Raw genomic sequence first — 25,162 nt, 5'->3', positions numbered from 1 at the left:
AATCATAGCCTAAAATATAGCCAATGACAGCAAGGGAGAGATCAGACAGGGCAAGTCAGTCATAGTGTAGAATATTAAAAAAATTAGTTACTGGCAATTTAAAGACAAAAAAGGTGAGATACTACTGACAAATCACAGCAAAGGAGATCGGACACTACTGACCAATCACAGCAAAAGAGATGAGACACAGCAAGTCAATCATAGCCTAAAATATAGCCAATCACAGCAAGGGAGAGATCAGACAGGGCAAGTCAGTCATAGTGTGGAATATAAAAAATTAAGTTACTGGCAATAAGAAAAAGATCTGACACTACTGACCACTCACAGCGAAAGAGATCGGACACTACTTATCAATCACAGCGAAGGAGATTGGACACTACTTATCAATCACAGCGAAGGAGATCGGACACTACTGACCAATCACAGCAAAAAAGATGAAATACTACTAACTAATTACAGGGCAAAATGTAAGCTCTAACCAATCACAGCACTGGAGAAGAGACTGTACCAACCAATCAGCGAGGGGGGGGGGGGTGCGCGCGCTCTGTCGGAATGCGGGTGGGAATGGCGAGTTTTCCGCTGCTCAGTCACATGACACTGATTCAGCTGAGCGAGAAACTGTGGTAGAGAGACATGCCACAACACTGAGAGAGAGACCGGGAGAGAGAGAGACATGCAACAGCACTGAGACAAACAAAACTTCTGCTCACAGTTTAGAAAACTTTTCCTGCAGTGTGTGTGAGTGTGTGTGTGTGTGTGTGTGTGTGTGTGCGCGCGCACCGAGGAGGATTTCCTGCACGACAGGAGCAGAATGGAGCGCAGGGAGGCGGAGGAGAGCGGAGCAGGGGGAAACATGTCTAAGGTAGAGGAGAAAAAGTGGAGCAGAAGAGCAGATGATGGAGGAGAAAACAAGGAGAACCTCAGCAAAGAGGTAGGTTAAACCGTTTAGCGTCCACATGGCTGCTTAGAGAACATTTAGAACCCATTGAACCGTGCTTAGAACATCCCAACATCTATCACAACAAGAGCTGGGAGCCTATAACTGGCTTTAAAATTCTCCAGTCCACCTTAAATGGTGCAGCTGTTGCATTCCGGAGCATCGGGTGCATTAAGGCAACAGCTGCACAATTTAAGGTGGACTTGGAAAGTTCAGCTTTTGAAATTGGCGGAGCTGATGGCTAAAGTATGCTAAGTTAAAGCAGTGTGTGGGTTAGAAACATCACACCAGGTTTATATATAATCATATTTCTTTGCATTAGTTGAGGTCTAAAAGCTCTGCATCTTTTTTGTTATTTTAGCCATTTCTCATTTTTTGCAAATAAATGCTGTAAATGACAATATTTTATTTGAAATTTGGAATAGACTAAAACAATGTTCATTTTACTCAAACATATAGCTATAAATAGCTAAATCAGAGAAACTAATTCAGAAACTGAAGTGGTCTCTTAATTTTTTCCAGAGATATTCTATTCATAATCACAATTGCATGGCATTTGTTGAATTGTGTTGAATTTTTTTACTGCATTTTTGCCCCTTGGATAATTACAGACAGTATGTTATATACAGAGACAGCCAGATCATACCCCTATTTTCATATCTTTGAAAAGTAGCTAATCTTGAAAAAGTAGCTAATAATAATCCAAACTCAGTCTCTTAGCTAAGGCTGTGTATCAGCCGATTCCGAGCCAATTTTTGTATAAATAATTTAGCCCCACAGTTTAAATAAGATGTAATACTGATTAATACTTAATACAAAAAATATGTAATGACTGATTTCTTAAGTTTAGATTTGTTAAAAAAAACTAAGTGCTTTTATGATTGTGTGTAACAGTTTCAGATTTTTGTGTACGTTTTAAATTTTCTTGTTACACTGTAAAAAGGCTCAAAACTGCAGTATTTAATTAAACCCTTTATTTACCTTATGAGAACTCTCCTTAGGCAAAAATCCTGATCACGGGATCAGGTCTGGACATCCCTAGCTTCCCTAGCATTGTTAACATTGTTAACCATGCTGCATGTGCTGTCAGTATATTAATATATCTGTACAAATATGTCAGTATCACAATATAATGCATATTTATCTCTGTCCTAAAAATAAACAAACCGTATAGAAGCTTAAGAGGTGAAACTCTGTTATGATAGGGACTGAAAGCTGCTAAGAACACTGCGTTGCAATCAATCACACACCTATGATGAATGAATACAAGATTAGTAGCTGCAATATTGGGATGAATGACAAATTGATTTGAGAGTTTCTTAACTTTATGCAACTAAATTATGATGCATACACATACTGGACCAAGGTTCCCAGCTTCTGCTCTCTAAACATTTAGTTCCTACTAGCATTCTATTTCTCCTTACACCAGTGTGCTGCCCAACATGGAAGAGCATTAGCTGCAGTTCATCCAGTTAAACGTGATGAATTATGCTTATTATAATTAAATATCGTCGCTGTCCAGTGAAACTTTACAGGAGAGAAAAAAAACCTTGTAAACCTTCAATGGAAGTCAATGTAAAAAGAGTTTATTTTCATCAAGAAATAAGATAAGTGTTTTTCATAGGACAGGGACGATATACATTCGTGTCAGTATTCTTTAAGTACTGATGATATCCTCCATTATGATTTAAAAAAATATATTGTGATTTTGCTCAGATTTTGCTGTCTGTAATCAGACATTCATAGGTTTTTCCTGTTCTTACCATTGAAACGTTTACTGAGTGCACTTTCACTTAAGAAGATGTTAATGTTCTCTGTAAAAGATAAACTGAATTTGGACTCTTAAGCTTCTGTATGCTTTGAAATTAATGCTGAATTGGCGGGGCTAAACGTCTAGCAGCTGAATGGGTGTGGCTTATCTGCTGTAGACTGAGTGGGTGTGGCTTAACTGCTGTAGACTGAGTGGGTTTGGATAAATGCTGAATTTCTGTAAGCATAAAGAAGTGTGTTATACTATTGTAGGCTGTGTGGCTGGGGCCTAAGCGGGGTGTAGGCTGCGTGGGCGGTGTGTAGGTTGGTTGGGTGGGGCCTAAGCAGGGTGTAGGCTGGGTGGGCGTGGCTTAACTGCTGCGTGTGTTGTTTGTGTTGGTGTAGAAGTTTGATCTGGCTGGGGTGTACGTGTCTGATGCGCAGTACAACCGGAACATCCCCTTTGACCCCTCGCCTCAGGCTGTCAGGTACAAATTCACACCATCATACTGGCCTAATCCTGATACAGTTCAGCTGTTCTATTGTGTTACTCTCTGTGTGTGTGTATATGTGTGTGTGACAGGCTGTACTTGCTGTATAATCATGGTCTCCTGCATGTGTTGGTGTACGTCTTCATTATGGTGGATCTCGCTCTGGCACTGTTTGAAGAACCAGCTGTGGTGAGCCTGCCGCTGTGGGTCAGTATAACGCACGCCACACTCACAATGCAACACCCAAATTAGCAGTACATCCTCCTCACAACACAACACTCACTGCAGCGGTACATTATCCTCACAACACAGCACCCACGTCAGCAGCACACCCTCCTCACAACACAACACTCACTGCAGCTGTAAGCCATGCTCACAATAAAAACTGCAGTCATACTCCACCCTCCTATCACTTCCTCCAGCTATTCTTTACATTTACAACACATACTACTGCCATACACCTCATTTTCAAAACACTACAGGTGCACACTGCACACCATGTTTACAACACATACTGCAGTCTTACACCACAGTCACAACTAAGGGTGCGTCTTATTGTATTTTACACAATAATGTAGTCATTATTTATTTACAGGATAAAAATCCATAATGTGATAATGTTATTCTGTCTTGAAAGCATTGTATTTTGTGTTCAAACTACTTACAATGTTTCTAGTTTTTATGCATCCACTAAATATTCTGTATTTTTTTATTACATCACATTACCTTTATGTAACTTTATTTTATTTTGTTACATTATTATTTTATACAAAAGTCTTGGTAAGTTACTGTTAAGTATATATTTTTTGTTTCTATGAAATGTATAAAACTGGTATGTGTTGTTATCTGGACACTGCTGATGTAGTCATATTGTTGGATTCCATCTAACTGCATTGGATCCTTTTGGATCCATTGATGTACATGTGATTTGCAAAAAGGTACAACTGCTTGGATGAGGTCTGTGTTAGCTTAGGGGTTTCATTCTCTCTCTCTCTCTCTCTCTCTCTCTCTCTCTCACCATTCTAAACTTTGACTCATGGGTCATTTTTTCATGTTCTGAGATTGTGAGTCATTTAGCAGGACTGTGTGTTGTCACATCTGAGTTTTATCTAAGTTATGCTGTGGTGAATTAATTACCCTGCAATATCTATTAAATACAAACAACACACACTGCAGTCTTACACATACACAGTAATTCTGTGAGTCTGTTATTGTGTGTTATTCATTTTCAGGCTACCTCAGCGATGGAGCTGGTGTGTCTCTTGGCCATCACTCTTCGGGTTATACATTATTCTAAAGTCATCCCCCGCAGAATATTCTTCAGAGATCCTAAAAACCTCTGCATCATCGTCATAATCACGGTAACTGCAATCTCTTTGACTGCTGCCTTAATTCACCTCCTTATTTAAAGTAAGTGTTAAATCAGAGTATCATACAGGAGATACTAGGCTAACAATGCTAATAAATACTGTACTTATGCTGTAACCAATCTCGTCGCTGCAGACACCTCCCATAAAACGATCTCTCTGATCTTTCCAGATCTTTATAGGCCTGTTTACACCTGGTATTATATAATTGTCAGTATAAACCTATTTTTTTTTTATTTCTCACTTTGCAATTGTGTTTTTAAAAAGAAATATTTTTTCCTGTGTGTTAAAAACGTAGCACACAGGAAGTGATGCAAAACTGGTTCTGGCCATGTTAACACTGATGATTTTCATGTGTTTATTTTATTACTTTTTGAGGAAATTAATCAACCTGTATGGCACCCAAGCAAGGAACAATTTCCAGCCTGCTACTGTTATTAGGAATGTCCCAATAATTTTTTTTTGCTTCTACGTCATTTGATTTAGAGTATCTGCCAATACCGAGTCACAACAAGATAATTTCGCAATGCAGTAAAAAAAAAGAAAGAACAAATGGAGATTTTCACTGTTTTTTGTCGCAACAACAATTCTGTGATTGATCCTTACTAAATTTATGATTTTTAAACAATGCTTGTAGTTCTGTACTGTTGTGAGAAAGATAGATAAGGCTGGCAGACCAAAATTAGACTGAACTTTTTTCAGCATTGCATTGCATTTTCTTTTGTGGTTTGTATTGCAGTATTAAAAAAATACAAGAATGTTTACCATAGTTCATCAAATTTCATCAGAAGACAGTGCTCCAGCATGAAATGAAATGAAATTTTGTATGCATTAAAGTTGGCGTAAACCAAACAAAAAAAACACAAATATATTTTTTCTGGTTTTCATTTACTTAATTATTTTTGCTACCATTTTCACCATTGTGTAAATGAATTTGCCTAAATATTTTTTTTTGCTCCTCAAAATAAATGCCATTGTTTGGTATAAATTATTTGGTCCTTTTACCTTATTTTGGTTGCCAGATATTTGGGGCACCCCTAATATTATGTAAATATAATCTGCCTCTTCTAGATAGGCAGCAAAAGTATTATAATATATATATATTTTTTTGGAGAATATTTATCTATTTGTCAGGAAATTTTGACACAATGTAAGGTACAGTTTCGTCCGACCAAAAGAGTCCGCCCTGGTTCGGATCTACTGAACCATGTTCCGTTTCATCTGCAGTGTGAAAACACTTTTCTAGATTATTCAAATTTTCAGACCAATTACAGAAAGTTGAGACAATCTTTAAACAACCCAGAGGACAAAATTAGTCCGAAATCCGAGCATTTTATTGCCAGGTGTAAACAGGCCCTATTAGTTTGCTGTATGGATTTGGTTTAAAACACAATCTGACTTATTTTACTCTATAACTCTATACAGAGTTGAACGCTGGAGGAACCAGAGCCACTTTCACCTTAGCACAGAGTGGTATCACTCCACACACTGTGTTCCTGTCAGAAGGTGTAACGGCACAATAAATCAGGGTTTTCTGATTTTAGAATAAATGTGTAATGTGGGTAAAAAAGGACTTGTTTATGTAATATTTATTTGATTGGTAAGCATAAATCAGATCCTCTAGATTTCTAATGACACTCCAGTGAGGAAAGGAAGTGAGTGATCATGTGTCACACTGCTCTAGAGTGAACTTTACACTCCCCTTTTACTACATCAGCACTTCTGTTAGAGAATCGCCAGGAAACACTCCTGTCCTTTCTGCAGACAACTCAGCATGTTTTAGTATGGTGCAAAAATGTTAGTATATGGTAAAATATTGAGAGTATTTGAACTTTTATTTTTGACAACTTTGCTTATGAGGCTTATGAGGTTAGCAATTATCATTGTGCTAACTATGATTTAGTAGCTGTGCACCTCAACTCTCCTGTTTCTATCAGAACTGTCCGTCGGGACATAAAATTATTGTGGTCTAAAACCAGATGTTTCAGCTTCATTGTCCAACCCCTGTAGACCATTTAGCACTTTAAAGCAAATGTGGCTAACTAACAACTTATGTACAGCTTATGTACACCAATTAGCACTGGAGCTACAAAGCTAATGGAGGTAACAAGTAACAAGAGCTTTTGTACACCTATTAGCATGGTGCCTGTCTAAAGGATCTCACATTTTTCTAAGGCAATATATGAGGTGCCTGAATATAACTGCAACACTATTTAAAGAGGAACTGTTTCAAACAGAACCCAGTTTTATCATGTGTTGTGAGTAATGTGAGTTGATAATGTAATGTTGCCATTGTGTCTTGTTTTTCCAGCTGTTTTTGATTGACATGATCATATATGGAGCTCTGTATGCAAGTGGACACTCCTCAGTGCGCTGGTCCCGTGTGTTGCGCCCTTTACTGCTGGTCAACGTCACGGAGGGACAACAGGTAGGAAACTAAAATCCATAGTTTTGAGAGTCTTTAGCAGTGTAGCTGTGCCCCTTCTTAACAGCTTTTTCCAGATTTATCCATGTTTATGTTTGTGTGTGTTTGTGTCTGTGTGTGTCTGTGTGTGTGTAGCTCCGCAGGGCATTTAGAAGTATCAGGAATGCTCTGCCACAGATCCTGGTGGTTTTCTGCCTCTTTATCTTTAGTCTGCTGATTTTCTCCCTCATGGCTCTGAAGTTGCTGGGCAAACGGTAAACTTCCTACCTCCTACATCATTACATTTACGAACCCCTTCTCCACCTCCAGATATCTCACACACACCTGCTTACAACTCTAAAAATCTCACACACTTTACTCCACATCCAGACACACGCAACTTTCTTCACAACCAGACACTTCAGGCGTTAAACAGTGTTGGAATGAGTTAAGCCCAGTTTATATTTCTGCATCAAACCTACACCGTAGCCTACGCATCTCCAGCGAGCGTGTTAGAGCGTGTTTATACTTCTGTGTGCATATGTCAGCAGCTCTGCATCGCTCTCCAGTTTTAACTGCAAAGGCGAGAATGCGAGGCCCTGCGGACCAATCACAGCTACGGCTGTCCACGTCAAGCTACGGCATAGGGTACACATCGACACAGGTTACAGCGTACGTTCGTCACAGAAGTATAAATGGGCCTTTAGAGTAATGGAGCTACACTGAACTCATTTGGTTTGAGTTAGAGAAAACACCTTTGGAATAAGTTGGAGTGATGGAGGTATTTTAAACATTTTTGGGGGATTTTTAGGGGATTTCAGGAAGTATCAAGCTCCACTTTTTTTAAAAGTATTTTAAGGTGATAGCACTCCACTAGCAACTCCATTGGAATGTGTTTGAGGGAGCAAGCTTACCTTCATTTCTTTAGGATGAGTTGTAATGAAGGGGCTCTAATGAAATCCATAGGAATTAGCTTGAAGTGATAGAGCTCTATTGTAATGATACCCTGCTGAACACTTTTGTGATGAATTGAAACTTTGAAGCCCTACTGAGCTCAGGGCAACTAAGCCCCACTGAACACCTTTTGAAATTAGTAGAGTTGATGAAGCTACTTTGGAATAAGTTGGATTGATGGATCTCCAATGAAGTACTTTAGAATGAGCTAAAAAGATGTAGCTCTGTTGAGCATCATTGAAATTAGTTGGCTAAACTCCTTTTGGATTACTAGGAGAGATGGAGCTTTATTGATCTCCTTTGTGCGGACAAGGAGAGATCTATAACTAAGCTGCATTAATAAATATAGGGTTCTGATGGTCCTCCCTTGTTTGTCTTCTTTAGGAACCTGAAAACCATTGATGGAACATCTTACTTCACAAACTACCTGGAGAGTGTATTTGAACTATATGTTTTATTGACCACGGCTAACAGCCCTGATGTCATGTGAGTATTAAAGATGCTCTCTGGAGTTGAAGTCAGAGTAGTCATCTGTTCATGAGTTTGTGCTGACTGATATTTATCCTAAAAGGATGCCAGCCTACAACTACAGCTCCTACTTTGCCATTTTCTTCATCCTGTACATCGTCATCAACACCTACACCTTCATGTCTGTCTTCTTGGCTGTGGTCTACAACAACTACAAAAAACACTTAAAGGTATACAGAGATTTCAGTTCTGAGATTATCCTAGTTTCCACCTGTGATTGTGGTTAGTGGTAATATATAAAACGATTTTTTTTATTTCTCTTTCACTGTAGGAGGAAGTGCGACAGCTGGTGAAAACTAAAAGGCAGAAGCTACGTCGAGCATTTTGTCTTCTAAAGGAGAATGTAGGAACTGTAGGAAATGAAGGAACTGGAGGGACCGGAGAGATCGGGACGAATCCAGTGGTCAGTCAGAGCAGATGGACAGAGCTGGTGAAGCAAGTTCAACCCAACATCAGCACCGCCCACAGGGAGCTCCTCTGGAGCGTTCTAGATCACAATAACAAAGGCCATATAGGTCAGGACTCAGAGACATCATTACACGCAAGCTATCTGTCTGTCTGTGTTTCTCACAATAAATGAAAAAAAAAACATTTAATTGTGGTTCTGTTTTCTGTGGGATTGTTTGTGTTTCCTGAAGGGAAGCAGGCATTTTTGCAAATTGCTGATTTGCTGAATATCCAGGTCATAACCCTGAAGTCCCGCCCACACCCATTTCAGTTGTGGATGCCAGCTCTGTACAATTCCACTGTCAGCAGAATCATCCACCGCATTGTTAAGCACAGGTAAACACTGCTTTTCTTCTTTACAATGTATAGAATCCCAACAGCAGAGTTGATCAGTGAGGGATTAAGATAATAAAATAAAATAAAATAAAACAACCCTTCATATATATTAAACACACAAGAACATATAAAATACTAAAAAATATGAATCTAAAAAGCATTCTAAGCTTTCTAAGTTTCTAAGATATATATTTATGTGTGTGTGTGTGTTTCAGGGTGTTTGTGTTTGTGTATGATGCTGTAATCCTGGTGAATGCAGTCTTCATTGGCCTGGATGAGGAGGACCCCCTGGTGTCTAATGCTGAGTGGGCATTCCTCACGCTCTACCTGCTGGAGATCCTCCTTAAGCTCTACACCTTTGAGCCACGAGCGTTTTTTGCCAGGCATCAATTTTGGAACTGGTGAGGATGTGTTTATTGGAGATGGTTGGGATGCTGTACAGATGGTGTACTCTATAGGTATGATTACAATGACATTAAGTTCTGAGATCTTTAATTTCCTCTAATTTTCTTTGTTTCCTGTCCATCTTCACAGGTTTGATACGATCATCATCCTCTCTGCTCTTCTGGCTACAATAATAAATGCAGCGCTGAAGTCTTGTAAGCACGTCTACCTAGACTTAACTAACTCTCACTGAAACCAGACTTAACACCAATTGAACTCTGAGTACATAGGGTGAATGCATGATATTTCTCTCAAGCGACCAGAGAGTAATTGTTGGGCATTGTCTATAGAAATCGTGGGGACTGGCCAAAGGGACTGAACAGGGTAAATGCGAGGGAATTGGCAAGGCATTGTGTGGGGAAATCCGTGAGGCGATTGTCAAGGGCAAATGTGGGGAGTGTTATGTGTTATACATATTATACAGAATGATTTAAACCCTTGATTTATGATCGTACCAGTAAAAATTCTGTCTGCTTGACACGTCTTGGAGTTTTACAGTGACTCTGGCTCTAAATGCAAACATTTATATTTTTTAAATTTACGATCACTCAGGGTTGTAATAGAGACCGTTTTGACAGATTACCAATATGGTATTCACAATCACTCACTTCACTTACTCTTTAAGACCGTGACAACTAAAGGTTTTATCTTCTTGTCTGTCAACTATGTGTATTGTTCGCAGCATCCTCCTACAAGTTAAAATTAAAGGGAATGAGAGCTTATTAGTGTGTTCGTCAGACATCAGACCACACTGTGTACAGTGGTATGTGATTCAGGCATGCCTGATAATTTTCATGATCTTCCTTTATAAATCATTGGTTGTTCCGGTCAGCAATTTTGGTTAAATATATCATATAGCAGAAGAACACAGTGATATTTAAGAAGTGAAATGAAGTTTACAGGATTTACAAAAAGTGTGCAATAATCATTTAAACAAAATTAGGCAGGAGCATACATTTGGGCACTCCAACAAAAAAATTACATCAATATTTAGTAGATCCTCCTTATGCAGAAATAACAGCCACTAAACGCTTCCTATAGCTTCCAATGAGAGTCTGGCTTCTGGTTCTTTACAAAACATCTTTGATGGTTTTTGAGCATGGACAGGCCTCTTTAAATCACACCACAGATTTTCAATAATATTTAGGTCTAGGGACTGAGATGATCATTCCACATTGGTGCAACATTGGTCTACCTCTACACACTATACCTCAACACTGAACTATTTACTATATTTACATCAACCAATTATATCACTGTACTATTTATTGTCTACAGTTGGTAATAGCTGCACTATGTATACACATGTATTTATTATATTTATTGTCTGCTGTATATGATACTCCGTGATTATGTGCCTTGTGTCTTATATTGCACAACTGATAACCCAGTATCATTATAATGCAATACATTTGAATTTTATTTAATTGCACTGCACAGTACTCAAACTTGTAGAAGATAGAACTTATACTTGGTATGATTATAAATTATGGGTCATAAATCTTTAATTTGGCACATAGTGTATAATACAGGGGTTGGACAAATTAAACTAAAACACCTGGTTTTAGACCAAAAAAAATTGTTGTCCTGACGGACAGTTCTGGTGGAAACAGTAGAGTTGAGGTGCAGATTGAATTCTGCTTACATTTTTTTTTCCTTTCAGACAGCTTCCTCTTGGGTCCACAGTTAATCCTGTTGGATGTGGTTCGGCTTTCTTGGCGGTATGCTGACATTACCCTGGATACCGTGGCTCTTGATACATCACAAAAACTTGCTGTCTTGGTCACAGATGCACCAGCAAGACATGCACCAACAATTTGTCCACTTTTGAACTCTGGTATGTCACACATAATGTTGTGTGCATTGCAATATTTTGAGCAAAACTGTGCTCTTACCCTGCTAATTGGACCTTCACACTCTGCTCTTACTGGTGCAATGTGCAACTAATGAAGATTGGCCACCAGGCTGGTCCAATTTAGCCATGAATCCTCCCACACTAAAATAACAGGTGTTTTAGTTTCATTGTCCAACCCCTGTACATACCACTGTGGGCGGTGGTCCTAAGTCAATGTTGAGAACAGTTCTAGGGGAGGACTAGAGGACTGTAAACAGGGAAATCTGTCTGAAGTAAAGTTCTGAGATGAACATGCAGCCCCTTTCGAGTACTGGTTGGTTGTTGAATGATGCTCTGTATATTCTTAGCGGGAGGCTACACCAGCCGTCAAATCCTGGACATTGTTTTTATCTTGAGGGTGCTACGGCTCATCCGGGTGGTGGACACAATTCCCAGGTATGTATGTATGAGTCTGTGTGAGTGTGTATATGATAGTATGTTTTTTATCAGTCCTGTATGACATATGATAGGCTGTTTCAGAAAGTCTATTTTACTTCCGGCAGTTTCCGTGCCATCATCGATACTCTAACAAGGATAGGCCCACCCATGCTCACCTTTGGTCAGCTGATCCTGGTTAGTGCTATCCTTGTTCACGGTGGATCTTTAGCATTTTCTGTAAATGTCAATTGAAACATGTATGAGTTTGAGTGTACTTTCTGTACTGTGCTTCTCCGAGGTGGTGTATTACATCTTTGCGATGGTGGGGATGGAGCTTTTTAAAGGAAAGATTCAGGTTTTTGCAGCAAACTCCACAGACCCTGCACGGGAATACTGTGGTAATCCCCTGCTGAAGGACTCTGCTTTTGCTCGGAACAACTACTGCAAAAACAACTTCAATGACGTGGTGTCCTCGTTCATTCTGCTGCTGGAGCTCACCGTGGTCAACCAGTGGCATGATATCCTTCACCAACTTTACCTAGTTTAAGGATGCAGAAGTTTCATAGTTCCAGTGCTTAAACCCACACATGTTTTAGCTCATCAATTGTATTTTTAAATATTTTTAAATAATTAGTTAGTGCCATTATTGCATGAAATACATATTTTATACAGTAGACAAACAGAAAGTAATATTTGGTACAGAAACCTTTGTTCTTTACCAAGTTTGCACACACTGCAGCAGGATTTTGGCCCACTCCTCCATACAGATCTTCTCCAGGTCTTTCCGATTTTGAGTCTATCGCTGGAGACTGGCTAGGCCACTACAGGACCATGAAATGCTTCTTACAGAGCCATTTCTTAGTTGCCCTGGCTGTGTGTTTCAGGTCATTGTCATGCTGGAAGACCCAGCCAGGACCCATCTTTAATGCTCTTACTGAGGTAAGGAGGTTGGTGGCCAAAATGCAACACCTGCAATACATGACCCCATCCATCCTCCCTTTAATGCGGTGCAGTCGTCTTCTCCCTATTGCAGTAAAATCACCCCAAAGTTTGATGTTTCCACTCCCATAGCCAAAAACCACACCTGAATCAACTCCCTAAATCAACAAGTGCCAACAAATCCCAACAAGCACAAGAATACCAAAATAGTTCTAACAGAATTAAGCTAAAAGTATCTTAAAGCCAGCCTACCTTACAAGCAGAGGATAATCAAGTAAACTCCAAGTCACTCAAACAGTCAGCTATCATGCATTCAGCTTGTTTCTTCCACTTTCTAATAATTGCTGTTGCCTTCTCACCAAGCTGTTTGCCTATTGTCCTGTAGCCCATCCCAGCCTTGTGCAGGTCCAGAGTTATTTCTTGGGTGTTCTAAGACAGCTCTTTGGTCTTGGCCATGGTGGAGAGGCTGGAGTGTGATTGATTGAGTGTGTGGACAGGTTTCTTTTACTTTCATACAGGTAACCAGTTGCTGTTAGTACAGGTAATGAGTGCAGAATAGGAAAGCTTCTTAAAGAAAAACTAACAGGTCTGTTAAAAACAGATGTTTATTTCATGCAAAAAAATGCAAATTCATTATTTCAAAATAATTAAATGTGATTTTCTTGTTTTTTTTATATTCTGTCTTTTACGGTTTAATTGGACCTAAGATAAAAATGCCAGACCTCTTCATTCTAGGTGAGACAAATTGCAAAATCAGCAGTGTATCAAATATTTTTTTCCCGCTGTACAAAATAAGGTGGAAACCTGAAGTTGCTTAGTTTTTATACCAACAATAGAACACTTCCTGAGCAAAAAATAATCTGGAGTTGTTGCAGTTGGTCAGGTCTAGGTTCAGCAACAGTATGTGCTGAAAGAATGAGGTCAGCTGACTACCTGAATATACTAAATATGGACCAGGTTATTCCATCAATGGATTTTTTTTCCCTGATGGCATGAACATATTCCAAGATGACAATGTCAGGATTCATGGGGCTGGAATTGTGAAAGAGTCCAGACCTTAACCTCATTGAGAATCTCTGGGATGTGCTGGAGAAGACTTTGTGCAGTGGTCAGACTCGGCGATCCAACGAAATATTAGAGTGTATGACCTTTTTTTTCTGGTGGCGACCTTTTTTTGGCCAGGCAGTGTATGTTAATGTTCAGAGTTTAAATCTAGTTAATAAAGTAACTTTCCTTGACTTTATCTTACTGCTGACTGGTGGATTTACCGCAGTCACTCATAATGCAGCCAGAATATTCTTCGTTCTCTTCCATATTGTGGTGGTGATCATCATCATTAAGTAAGAAAGACAGATTTTTAATTTCTGTGTGTTCTATTCAGTATCTAATTTCTGTAGAAGAGCAGCAGAAACTGACCTCTCCTGTTCTTACTGGCAGCATTTTCGTGGCTTTCATCCTGGAGGCATTTTTCATTGAGTACATGGTGGAAAAAACGGACCTGCATACATCACTAGAGAAGAAAATTGAGGAGCTGAACCTGTGTGTGGAGCAGTAAGTTAGCCTAGCAACACCTTTGCAACCACCTGGGATACCATACCAACAGCCTAGCTGCACCAATAGGAACCACCTAGTAACCATGTATCAACATCCTAGCAACCATTTGGAATACCATAGCAATTGCCTAGCAACTGTACTGAAATAAAGATATTTTCTTACACCCCTCGTGGGTGGGGTAATTGACTTTCCACATTGGGGAAAAATAGGATAAAATTAGAAATGTCTGTAAAATATGTAATGTAACACAACATCCCATTTTGCATTCAGAATACATTTTTTTAGGGTGTTTTAGAACACAGAAACCTCTCAGTCTGAGTAAACCCGAGGTTTTAATAGGCCTACTGGTGGTAAATCACACTTTAACGTGTCCTGCAGGATAGTATAAACGCAGAGCTGTGCTGCTCACACCTTTGATTCTCTTATTGGTCATTTCAGCTGATATACTGTACTGATTTATTGATTAAATATGATAGATTGATTTGTGTGTGTTTGTTCAGGGAGCAGATGAATGGAAACCTGGTGGAGGCGATGGAGACTCAGGAAAATGATATGGGTTCCTCTGAGGGAGCGAAGACCAGACCCACACTGATGTTCAAAATTAGTTCCAAAAGTAACTCATTCTTCCACCTTCTAATTTTTTTCGTTCTGTTTAGGTTTATTAGAAGTGTAATTCTCTTTTCTTCGTGGCATATTAGAGCACTGTTTTGAAGCAGATTAACAACTCACAGAAAAAAAGCTAACCAGGCTAATGTACAGCTTCCAAACATGGTGGTGGTGGTCTTACACTGTTACAGCTCAGTCTGAGAGCTAGCCAAGCTAAAGTACAGCTTTCAAACATGGTGGAGGTAGTTTTACACTGTTACTGCTCAGTCTGAGAGCTAGCCAGGTTAAAGCTGAGTTTCCACACATCATAAAAGTAGTTTTATAGTACACACTGGCCATGCTGGATTGTGACATCTGGACAGAATTCACTTACACACACACAGGATCATGCCGATTTCTTTAGCTTTTATTGGATATGGCAAAAGTTGTGGGATATGATGTAACAGTGTTTGTTGTTTGTTTGGTTTTGTTTACAGGGTATCGCACGATGGATGCTCTGCTGCAGAGAATGTTTGAAACTGAGACAGACCTCAGTGCAGACGACATGAACGAAGACGCAGAAGACATGAACTTTTCCAACCCATCCTTCAACCCTGCATAAACACACACATACACACACTATACATATATGTATATGTGTAAATGCATACTGCAGTATTGTTATATATATATTTTTGTATAACTAAAGATCAGGGATGTGTTTATAGACCAGCAGGGACTGTGGAGGTTTAACCTGTGGGATCGAAACCACAGGAAGTATGATGTAGAACGCTGCAAGATCTGCACAACATCATGTTCTAGATAAAGTATACTATGCTCAGAACCCTGTGGAACATTATATTATCTAATATTACTTTTGAAGCACCGAAAGCCTTAAAACTGAGGAGAACCTGACTGCCACTTTAGCCTGCTGCTAGACAGGTTTTTTTATCTGAGACCAAAGAATCCTCCAGCACGTTATGATTTGGGAATGGGAGCAGAAGGGAATTTGTGTACAAAGTGTTTAAAGCTGTAATAAAGAGACTGAAACTGAAGGAACTCTCTGATCTCTTTCAGGGCAACATGTAGATGATTAACAATATACCGTGCCTTTTGTGTTTAAAGCATAGTTGTTTAAATGTCATACAAACACTGTATTTTTTTTTTTTTTCAAAACCACACTTCTAATTACAGCTCTGGAAAAAAAATAAGAGACCACTTCAGAATTATCAGTTTCTCTGATTTAACTTTTTATAGGTATGTATTTGTGTAAAATAACATTGTGATTTTATTCTATAAAGTACTGACAACATTTTTGTCCCGGAATATAATTACAAATATTGTCATTTAGAGCATTTATTTGCAGAAAATAAGAAATAGTTAAAATAATGAAAAAGGTTTGGTGCTTTCAAACCTTAAATAATGCAAAGAGAACAAGTTCATATTCATTTAGAAACAGCAATGCTAATGTTTAAAGATTTATTTGAATGTCAGTCAGCAAACGCAGGAAGACATCAAGTAACCTATAAAAAGAATGGCAAATGATAGCTGGGGTGAAGTACGTGAAAAGAACAGTTCAAAACAATCTCTCAGAAGCAGGACTCAACCTAGAAAAAGGACCTTCAATGAGAAGCAAATAAGAGCCAGGCTGAAGTTTGCAAAATATCATAAGAAGACTGGAGTAAGATCATCTTTTCTGATGGGTTCAATTTTTTTTAGCTTTGCTCAACACCTGGCCATGAAATGTTTAGATGGAGGTATGGATGTACTTGCACCCACCGTTATATTTGATGGAGGATTAGTGATGATCTGGAGATGTTTCATTGGGCAGTTTGGTCTTTGCGAATGACGCACGAATCAAGCCCCATACAAGATTATCCTGGAAGAAAACTTGCTTACTTCTGCTCTGGCAATGTTCCCTAACTCTAAGGACTGTATTTCCCAGCAGGACAATACTCAATTTGGGGGGAGTGGACCTAACTACCCATGAAAATCCTGATTTTTTTCTCTCATGTTCCTTGTGTAGTGGCATAGATAGGGGCCCACTGACATGGACAGTGTACAGGGCCCAGAATTTGCTGCTACGCCTCTGCTCCTCTCTCCCTGGCTCCTCCTCCCTCGTGCTTCTCTCCAGTGTGTTTGTCTCGCTTCCCAGGATAGCCTTTGTTTACCCTGCCTGTTGTCTTCCTCGCTTATGCTTTGCGTGATCTCTGTTTCCGCCCGTTTTCGTTTTCCGCTCGTTTTCATTTCCCGCCCGTTTTAGTCTTCTACCCGTTTTCATTTCCCGCCCGTTTGCGTTTTCCGCCCGTTTTCATTTTCCGCCCGTTTTCGTGCTCCGCCCGTTTTCATCTTCCGCCCGTTTTCGTTTTCCGCCCGTTTTTATTCTCCGCACCCGTTTTCGTTTCCCACTCATTTTTGAACCCACTTGGGCTGTGTGTTTCTCCTTTTATCTTGCTTTGAGATCTACTGTTCTGCAAGTTTGTTCATCAACCTTCTGGGCTGGAGAGCTGCTTGTCTGTAGTACTCCACATGGGCGTGAGTAGGGAGAGCGGCCCATGAAAAATCCTGATTTTTTTCTTGACTGGTGGAAAGCATACATTAAATTCTGGGTTATTTTACCAATTATTGATTCTGAAGTCTTCCTTAGATAAAACGTTAGTATTGGTTCTAAATTAATATGAACTTGTTTTCTTTGCATTATTTGAGGTCTGAAAGCTCGTTAATTTGTCAATTTCTCATTTTCTGCAAATAAATGCTCTAAAGTACAATATTTTTATTTGGGAGAAATGTTGGCAGTAGTTTATAGAATAAAACCACAATGGTTATTATTATACTCAAACATATACCTATAGACATAGATTATTTTGAATTGGTCGCAATTTTTTCCAGAACTGTATATGTTTAGATTTTAATGTAGCTATTTTTATTTAAAAATATATATTTTAATGTAATATCATTTAAAAATTATATTACTATTAATATGAATATTTATAAATAATGATTTTTCTTAATTGTTCCAATTTGGTCTTATTCGGGAGCGCCCTCTGGAGGCCCGACAACAAATCTCCTCTCTGACTTTACTGTCTCTGTTTCTGTGGGGCTGAATGTGGTGCAACGATGCATCTATCCTCCAGGGGGCGCCAGATCTGCGCTACAATGAGAACTGTGCAATGGGTGGTAAATCCAGAAACCCCGGAAAGTAAAAAACCACTCCGGGATTTTGTTCCAGCTGGTTCGACAGATCAGTGAGATGCTGCGCTACATATAGTTGCAACCTGGGCAGCTGGAACAAAATCCTGGGGCGGATTATTACTCTCTGGGCCAGGATGTAGCATCGCTGCACAGCTTTGTGTGCGTGTGTTTGAGTGAGTGTGTGTGTGTGGAGGGAGGTGTGTGGTGCTGATGCTGATGCTCGCGAGGAGCAGCGCTCGCCTCCATGGAGCAGAAGAGCGAGACAGAGGAGGCCGATATGAGGATGAGGAGCTGATAAAGAGCAGGTACGGACAGCTGGGTTCTGAGGGTCTGCAGTGACTGAGGGTCTGCTGGGGGTCTCTGTGGGGGTCTGCTGAGTGATGCTGTGTGATGTGACCATGTTAGCATAAAGCTACGAGCTTAGCTGAGATTCCTACACAGCGTCACTGTGATCGCGCGCAGTAACGATTTGAACGGCTACCGTAACCTGCGTGTTGGTGTAATGACGTCATACCGCCGTGTTAAAATCGCTCGCAGAAGAAAAATACAGAAAAAGGGTTTTGTCGCATTTATATCGGTGTGGTGGGCACGTGACTGTGGGCTCTGGCCTGTCAGTGTTTGGATTTCCAGCAGAGGGCTCTCTTCCTCTCCTTCTCCCTCTCTCTCTCCCTCTATCTCTCTCTCCTTTTATCTCTCTTATCTCTTTCTCTCTATCTCACTGTCCATTTATCTCTCTCGATCTATCTCTTATTTCACTCTCTATCTATCTATCTATCTATCTATCTATCTATCTATCTATCTATCTCTCTCTTAATCTCGCTCAATCTATTTGTCTATATCTCTATCTCTTTCTGTCACTCGCTTTTCCCCATGTCTCTTTATCTCTCTCTCCCTTATTTCTGTTATCTCTTACTTACTCTCTCTATCTCTCTATTTTTCTGTCTCTCTCTCTCTCTCTCTCACTCTCTCTCTGTTTTTCTCTCTTTATCTCTTTCTTATCTATCTCTCTTTCTCATACACAAAGACAACCTAAATAATTATATAAACACACTGATATAACACACTGCTCTGATTTATTGAGAGTCAGCAAACCTGGTGGAGTGTCCTGTATTAAACTGGTTATTTATAGTAATCTATAACCCTAGTGTCCTGTAGTAATCTGTCAATATTAATCTGTAATACTGGTGTAGTGTCCTGTAGTAAACTGTCAATTGGAATCAGTAATACTGGTGTAGTGTCCTGTAGTATACTGTCAATAGTAATCTGTAATACTGGTGTAGTGTCCTGTATTAAACTGGTTATATATAGTAATATGTAATACGGGTGTAGTGTCCTGTGTTAAACTGGTTACATATAGTAATCTATAGTACTGGTGTCCTGTAGTATACTGTCAATAGTAATCTGTAATACTGGTGTAGTGTCCTGCAGTATACTGTCAATAGTCATCTAAACTATAGTTTTATATGATACTGGGGGATTGTGCTGTAATAAACTATAGTAATGTGTGTATTAAATTATAGCAATGTATAGTAATTTGTAGCGTCCTGTAGTAAACCACAGCATTCTATAATACTGGTGTAGCATCCTGTAGTAAACTGTAGCCATCTATAATACTGGTGTAGTGTCTTGCAGTAAACTACAACATTTTGTAACTGTAGCATTCCATAGTACTGGTGTAGTGTCCTGTAGTAAACTGTAGTATTTCATAATACTGGTGTAGTGTCCTGTGGGAAACTGTAGCATTCTATAATACTGGTGTTGTGTCCTGTAGTAAACTATAGCATTCCATAATACTGGTGTAGTGCCCTGTAGTAAACTGTAGCATTCTATAAAACTGTTGTAGTATCCTGTAGTAAACTGTAGCATTCTATAATACTGGTGTAGTGTCCTGTAATAAACTGTAGCATTCTATAATACTGGTGTAGTGTCTTGTAATAAACTGTAGCATTCTATGATACTGTTGTAGTATCCTGTTGTAAACTATAGCATTCTATAATACTGGTGTAGTGTCCTGTAATAAACTGTAGCATTCTATAATACTGGTGTAGTGTCCTGTAGTAAACTATAGCATTCTATAATACTGGTGTAGTGTCCTGTAGTAAACTATAGCATTCTATAATACTGGTGTAGTGTCCTGTAGTACACTGTAGCATTCTATAATACTGGTGTAGTGTCCTGTAGTAAACTATAGCATTCTATAATACTGGTGTAGTGTCCTGTAGTAAACTATAGCATTCTATAATACTGGTGTAGTGTCCTGTAGTACACTGCATCATTCTATAATACTGGTGTAGTGTCCTGTAGTAAACTATAGCATTCTATAATACTGGGGTAGTGTCCTGTAGTACACTGCATCATTCTATAATACTGGTGTAGTGTCCTGTAGTACTGGTGTAGTGAGTATGTTGTAGTAAACCATACAGAGTCTAATACTGTATGTTTGTATTTGTGAGTGCCCCCTGTTGGACAGCTCCTGCTGTGCTCTGTGGGCTGCAGTGCGGGACTGAAGCAGTGTGGTGAATTGTGGGACATCATACACCTCCGCCTGGGCAGGAATCTCTACACGCTGCATCTGCATCTCACTCGCACTCTGAGCATCAGACTATCCACACTCTGCAGCAGCCTCGCTTCTGTCAGCTATTCCGGGAGTTTCAGATTATTTAGACTCTCAGTATCTTGATAATTCATCAATATCAGTATCACCAGAGAGGAACAGGACCTGCAGAGAAGCATCAGGAATAAGGGTTTTGGATATGTGCCTTTGGAATTTTTTCATTAGGACCAAGCGGAATAAGGAATATGGGAATTTTTGGATGCCTGTTTTGGGAATATATTGAATCAGGTTTATATGCAATAAGGGATATATACATTATTGGCCATGTATGTTTAGAAATATGTGCACTTTTGGATGCATGTTTTAAAAAAAGGGCATTTGGGCATTTTAGGAATATGTGGAATTTCAGATATCTGTTTTAGGATTATGTGGATATGTATATTATTACCATTTGGATTTAGGCGTAGAAGTAATATGGATGTGAGTTTTACGAATATATGTGGCATCAGGAGTACCGGTATGTGGAAATGTAGGACTTTTTGGACTTTTGGACTTTTGAATGTTTTATGTAATCAGATTTAAGTGCAATTAGGAATATGTGCATTAGGACCATTAGGGAATATTGAATATTAGTCAACTAATACTAATGTATAATATAAGTCATTGTCGGTGTGTGTTTTAAGATATGTGCCTTTAGAATATATATATATAAAATCAGGAACTAGTAATTAGTAATTAGACATACGTGTTTTGTGATGTGTTTAGGAATGTGTGCATTGTTAATAGATAGAATCAGAGGTTCTGTATGTTGAATTGTAATGTGCAATGTAATTGGTCAGTGCATGGGTAAATCCTGAGTGCGAAGTAATTGTGAGGATGTTTGGTTCAGTGTTTCTGGTGCCGGTATTCCATTAGTAGTGTGTTAGTCATCCTATCTGGGTGGGGAAGCCTTCGGAATGCTCCCCGGTGAGTCCCTGGAGCTCTTTAAGTGATGTTAAGTCAGGATCGCTGCTGGAGCACAAGCAGAGCTGCTGCTCAGCCCTGGCGGAGATGAAGACGGATGGCAGGTGGGTACCGGAATGCTACAGTGCAGAGCCAGCAGATCCTCACTTTAATAAAAGGCGGTGATGAGGATCCTCTTTCTGGTTGACGAAGCTGCGGAGAAGAGAGTGTTTCCTGTAGCAGCTTCCTGCTTTGGGTGCACTTAAAGAGGAATTCCTTTAGTTTCTTAAATTTCTCTGTATAACTGAATACAGTCACAGTGATAGTTTGGTGTGAATTTGTGCTTCACTGTAAAGAAACTCTGAAGGTGAATGGAACCAGATGTTAATAGTTAATTTACTGTCAATCCAAACCCACCAGTGAACTTACATGTGTTTTGTACAGAATGATGTCATTTGGACAATTGAACAAATACCAATTTTGTGCCTAAAAAAATAACAATTTGATGTAATAACTTTTTGTGCAGGAGCTTTCAGAAGTTTCTATATTAACACTGCTGGGATGGATAATCAAATAAGAGGTTTTATGAACTTGAGAGGTTAAATACAGTACATCTGGTTTGTATTACACTCATTGTCAAAAAAGAGTTGCACCCAGAAGGAATCAGCTGTTGGGAATTAAACTTAGCGTGTAGATTTTACATAGTGAGATAAGTTTCATAGCAAATTTTCCTTTGACTTAAGCAAGGACAGACTGACTATTTAAGGTTGTCCAGTTGCCGTAAGCAATTGGAAGAGGTTGAAAGCGGACGTATCTTATGGCTAGGTTTAGTGTTAAGGCTACAACTGCAAACATCTAGCAAGCAGAGTTGCTATCTACGACTTAGGTTATTAGTGCCAGCACAATTGGCAGACGGCTGCATGCAGATCATTACGATGATCTATGAATCTATCTATCTATCCATCTATCTATACCGATTTAGTTCCAATATCATTGTGCATCCCTAATTTACTGTCATGCATGTGGTCAACACTTCATCCCCACCATTATGAACCTCCTCAGCTCTCTACAACACTGTAACTTAATATATATTGTTCATATCCGTCTACATATCTGAACACTTATTGTTTCTGGTGACTTCGACTTCCTTCTAAATAGCACTGCAATCTGACACTTCCTTCTGGGTGACACTTTTTTTTCTTTTTACGATGAGTGTATTTGGTCCCACCCATTAATGCATGGTGAGGTTGTAGGATATAACATCAGAAGATCATTACAGATCATTACATGATTTCTGATCTAGTTTTATGTTTATGTTGTAAGATTAAAATGCTTAGCAGCAGGCAGGCAAAGTAAAAAAATGGAAATTCAGTACTCTGCTTAATGTTCTAAAAAATTGCCCCTTAGGAGTGAATGTGTAAATGTGTAAAAGTGTGAGTGTGTGTGGTGCCCTGTGATGGATGGTGCCCAGGGATCTCAGGTAGGCTCTGGATTCACCACCTTCGGCCTAAGAGGACAGGAGAGGTCAGTCAGGTCAGTGTTGTAAGGGGAGGACGGGGAGGTCACTGATAAGGTCATCAGGGGTTAGTGTTGTTAGGGAGGGGGATACCTCTGCAACCTGTTTGCAGCAGTAAAGCAAGCAGTTTTTACATCTGTGTGTGTGTCTGCTTGTGTCTGCACTGTGTTTATTGTGTGTGTTTTTTAATTTTATTTTACACTGATGATGTATTGGTGACCTCATTTCTGTTTTGTCCAGCTGCACTGCCCCCAATTCTTGCTGCACTCCTGCTGTATACTGCATGTGTGTTTGTGTATCTGTGTATCTATGTGTATCTGTGTGCTAAATGACCTCTGTGCTTTTCACCTTTACAGGCTGTGTGTGTGTGTAAGTGTGTGTGTGTGTGTGTGTGTGTAAGGGCAGAGGATGGTCACTCAGGTCAGCTCTGATTGTGTAATTAACTGTAATCCTTTGTGTCCTGTATCAGAGCATCACTGCAGGTCTAATATACAATATCAGTAACTACGGGTACATCTCAAAATTAGAATATTGTTGGAAAGTTACTTTATTTCAGTAATAAATTCAGTTTGGGAAACTTATATATTATATAGATGTATTACGCACAGAGTGATCTATTTTAAGCGTTTATTTCTTTTATTGTTGATGATTATGGAAACCCAAAAATTAGTGTCTCATTAGAATATTGTATAAGACAAATTGGTATTTTTAACAGTGTGGGTAGTGTGCCCTGCTGGAAAATAAAATTTGCATCTCCATTAAAGTTGTCCATAGAGGGAAGAGCTGTAAAGCGCTGGAAGTGCTGTAAAATCTCCTGGTAGAAGCAGCATAGACTTTGCACCTGTATATTAATGATGTGTTAATAACTGTACAAATGGTTGTATTATTAGTTGTGATTAATTTAATTATTTTGGCATTAAACAGTCATTCAAACTTGAATCTCTTTACTGTAGGTCTGTCAACATCGGAAACTTGTAGATATTTAAAAAAAATTATGTATGCTGGGCTGTGCCCTACTGGACCACTGGTGGAAAAAAGAATCATTTTAATGAATATAGATATTTTAACAAATGCAATTTGAGAATTGAAAAAAATACAAAAACTTTACTGTAAACGTATTGCACCAATGTGGGAATTCTGGGATGATGCAGATATAAACATAGTTATAACTAGACTCTACAGACTAGACTCAACGCTGCGGTATAACTTTAGAAACAAATATAACATTTATTTGCCTTATGTTTAACCTTTAACTAAATGTGTCTTCTGATAAATTCAGTTAACTGGCACTTACATAGACTCTCACAGCATTAGCTTAAAGAGCCTCTTTTTATTGACAGGTTAAATAAAACTATCGAAACTAATAACTAAAAATTTGCTTTTTACGCCTGTCTGTGTTCCAGACCAGTGCGTATATTTGTGCAGTGTGAAGCTGAACACAAAAATGTGTGGCGTAGCCATGAGCAGTAAACGCTGCACACAAATAATAATATGCAGTTTAGCTAGAATTGAAATAGTATATTTGATAGTAGGATCGTATTAAGACTGGATCACATTTTCAACGCAAACGAACCGCACCAGTGTGCATTTGGAACTGGTTTGAGACCACCAGAGTCCGTTTTAACCAGACTAAATACTGCTGGTGTTAAAATACTCTTAAAGTAGCACAGCCAGTGTTGGTCAATTGTAGTACTGAGGCCAGAAGTGCTTGGTCCTTTGGCATATCGGACAAATCTAGGCATCGGCCTGAAAAAACTGTGACATTGATATTGATATTATTCTGAAATCATCGTGCATGCCTAATTTATTGCCATGCATGTTCATTGATTAAACTGCCAAAGTATAGACACATGACCAACAAAGCTAACTGGTGGATTAAGAACATTTCCATCTCATTATAGAATAGAGTTTTGAAGAATAGACTCTCACATTGAAAGCCTATAAATTCATT

At 39.1% G+C, this 25,162-nt stretch overlaps 2 protein-coding genes across 4 annotated transcripts in view; both read left to right on the top strand.

The window, feature by feature from the left end:
• Positions 1-548: 548 nt before the first annotated feature.
• On the top strand, positions 549-16,062 carry tpcn3 (two pore segment channel 3). 2 transcript variants are annotated; one of them, XM_049471356.1, is made up of 20 exons: positions 549-931; positions 3,092-3,174; positions 3,270-3,384; positions 4,410-4,538; positions 6,856-6,972; positions 7,105-7,223; positions 8,287-8,388; positions 8,474-8,600; positions 8,702-8,945; positions 9,069-9,213; positions 9,429-9,614; positions 9,748-9,812; positions 11,321-11,494; positions 11,860-11,947; positions 12,055-12,124; positions 12,228-12,447; positions 14,118-14,208; positions 14,306-14,419; positions 14,923-15,035; positions 15,505-16,062. In XM_049471356.1, the coding sequence occupies exons 1-20, from the start codon at positions 812-814 to the stop codon at positions 15,627-15,629; spliced, it is 2,547 nt and encodes an 848-aa protein (XP_049327313.1). In that variant the 5' UTR covers positions 549-811; the 3' UTR covers positions 15,630-16,062. The 2 variants fall into 2 exon arrangements, with proteins under 2 accessions (XP_049327313.1, XP_007230049.3); XM_007229987.4 differs by lacking the exon at positions 11,321-11,494 and having other exon boundaries at positions 552-931.
• A 2,141-nt stretch (positions 16,063-18,203) lies between these two features.
• The window catches only part of ttbk1a (tau tubulin kinase 1a), a 47,565-nt gene continuing 40,606 nt past the window's right edge, over positions 18,204-25,162 (top strand). The window contains exon 1 of one of the 2 annotated variants that reach the window (XM_049471163.1): positions 18,204-18,504. The gene's annotated coding sequence lies outside the window, so the exon portion shown is untranslated. The remainder of the gene's footprint in view (positions 18,505-25,162) is intronic. The other variant, XM_049471164.1, reaches the window with a different exon arrangement.

The sequence above is a fragment of the Astyanax mexicanus genome, chromosome 23 (genome assembly GCF_023375975.1).
Source record: "Astyanax mexicanus isolate ESR-SI-001 chromosome 23, AstMex3_surface, whole genome shotgun sequence".
NCBI lineage: Eukaryota > Metazoa > Chordata > Actinopteri > Characiformes > Acestrorhamphidae > Astyanax > Astyanax mexicanus.
The sequence above is the reverse complement of the archived record's forward strand: the minus strand, read 5'-3'. Positions and strand labels throughout refer to the sequence as shown.

Bases quoted from the DNA above. Each gene is read 5' to 3' on its own strand.
- tpcn3 (XM_049471356.1), top strand. From the start codon at position 812: ATGGAGCGCAGGGAGGCGGAGGAGAGCGGAGCAGGGGGAAACATGTCT. The intron at 9,214-9,428 runs GTAAACACTGCT...TGTGTGTTTCAG, and splicing joins CACCGCATTGTTAAGCACAG to GGTGTTTGTGTTTGTGTATG. The intron at 14,420-14,922 runs GTAAGTTAGCCT...GTGTTTGTTCAG, and splicing joins CTGAACCTGTGTGTGGAGCA to GGAGCAGATGAATGGAAACC.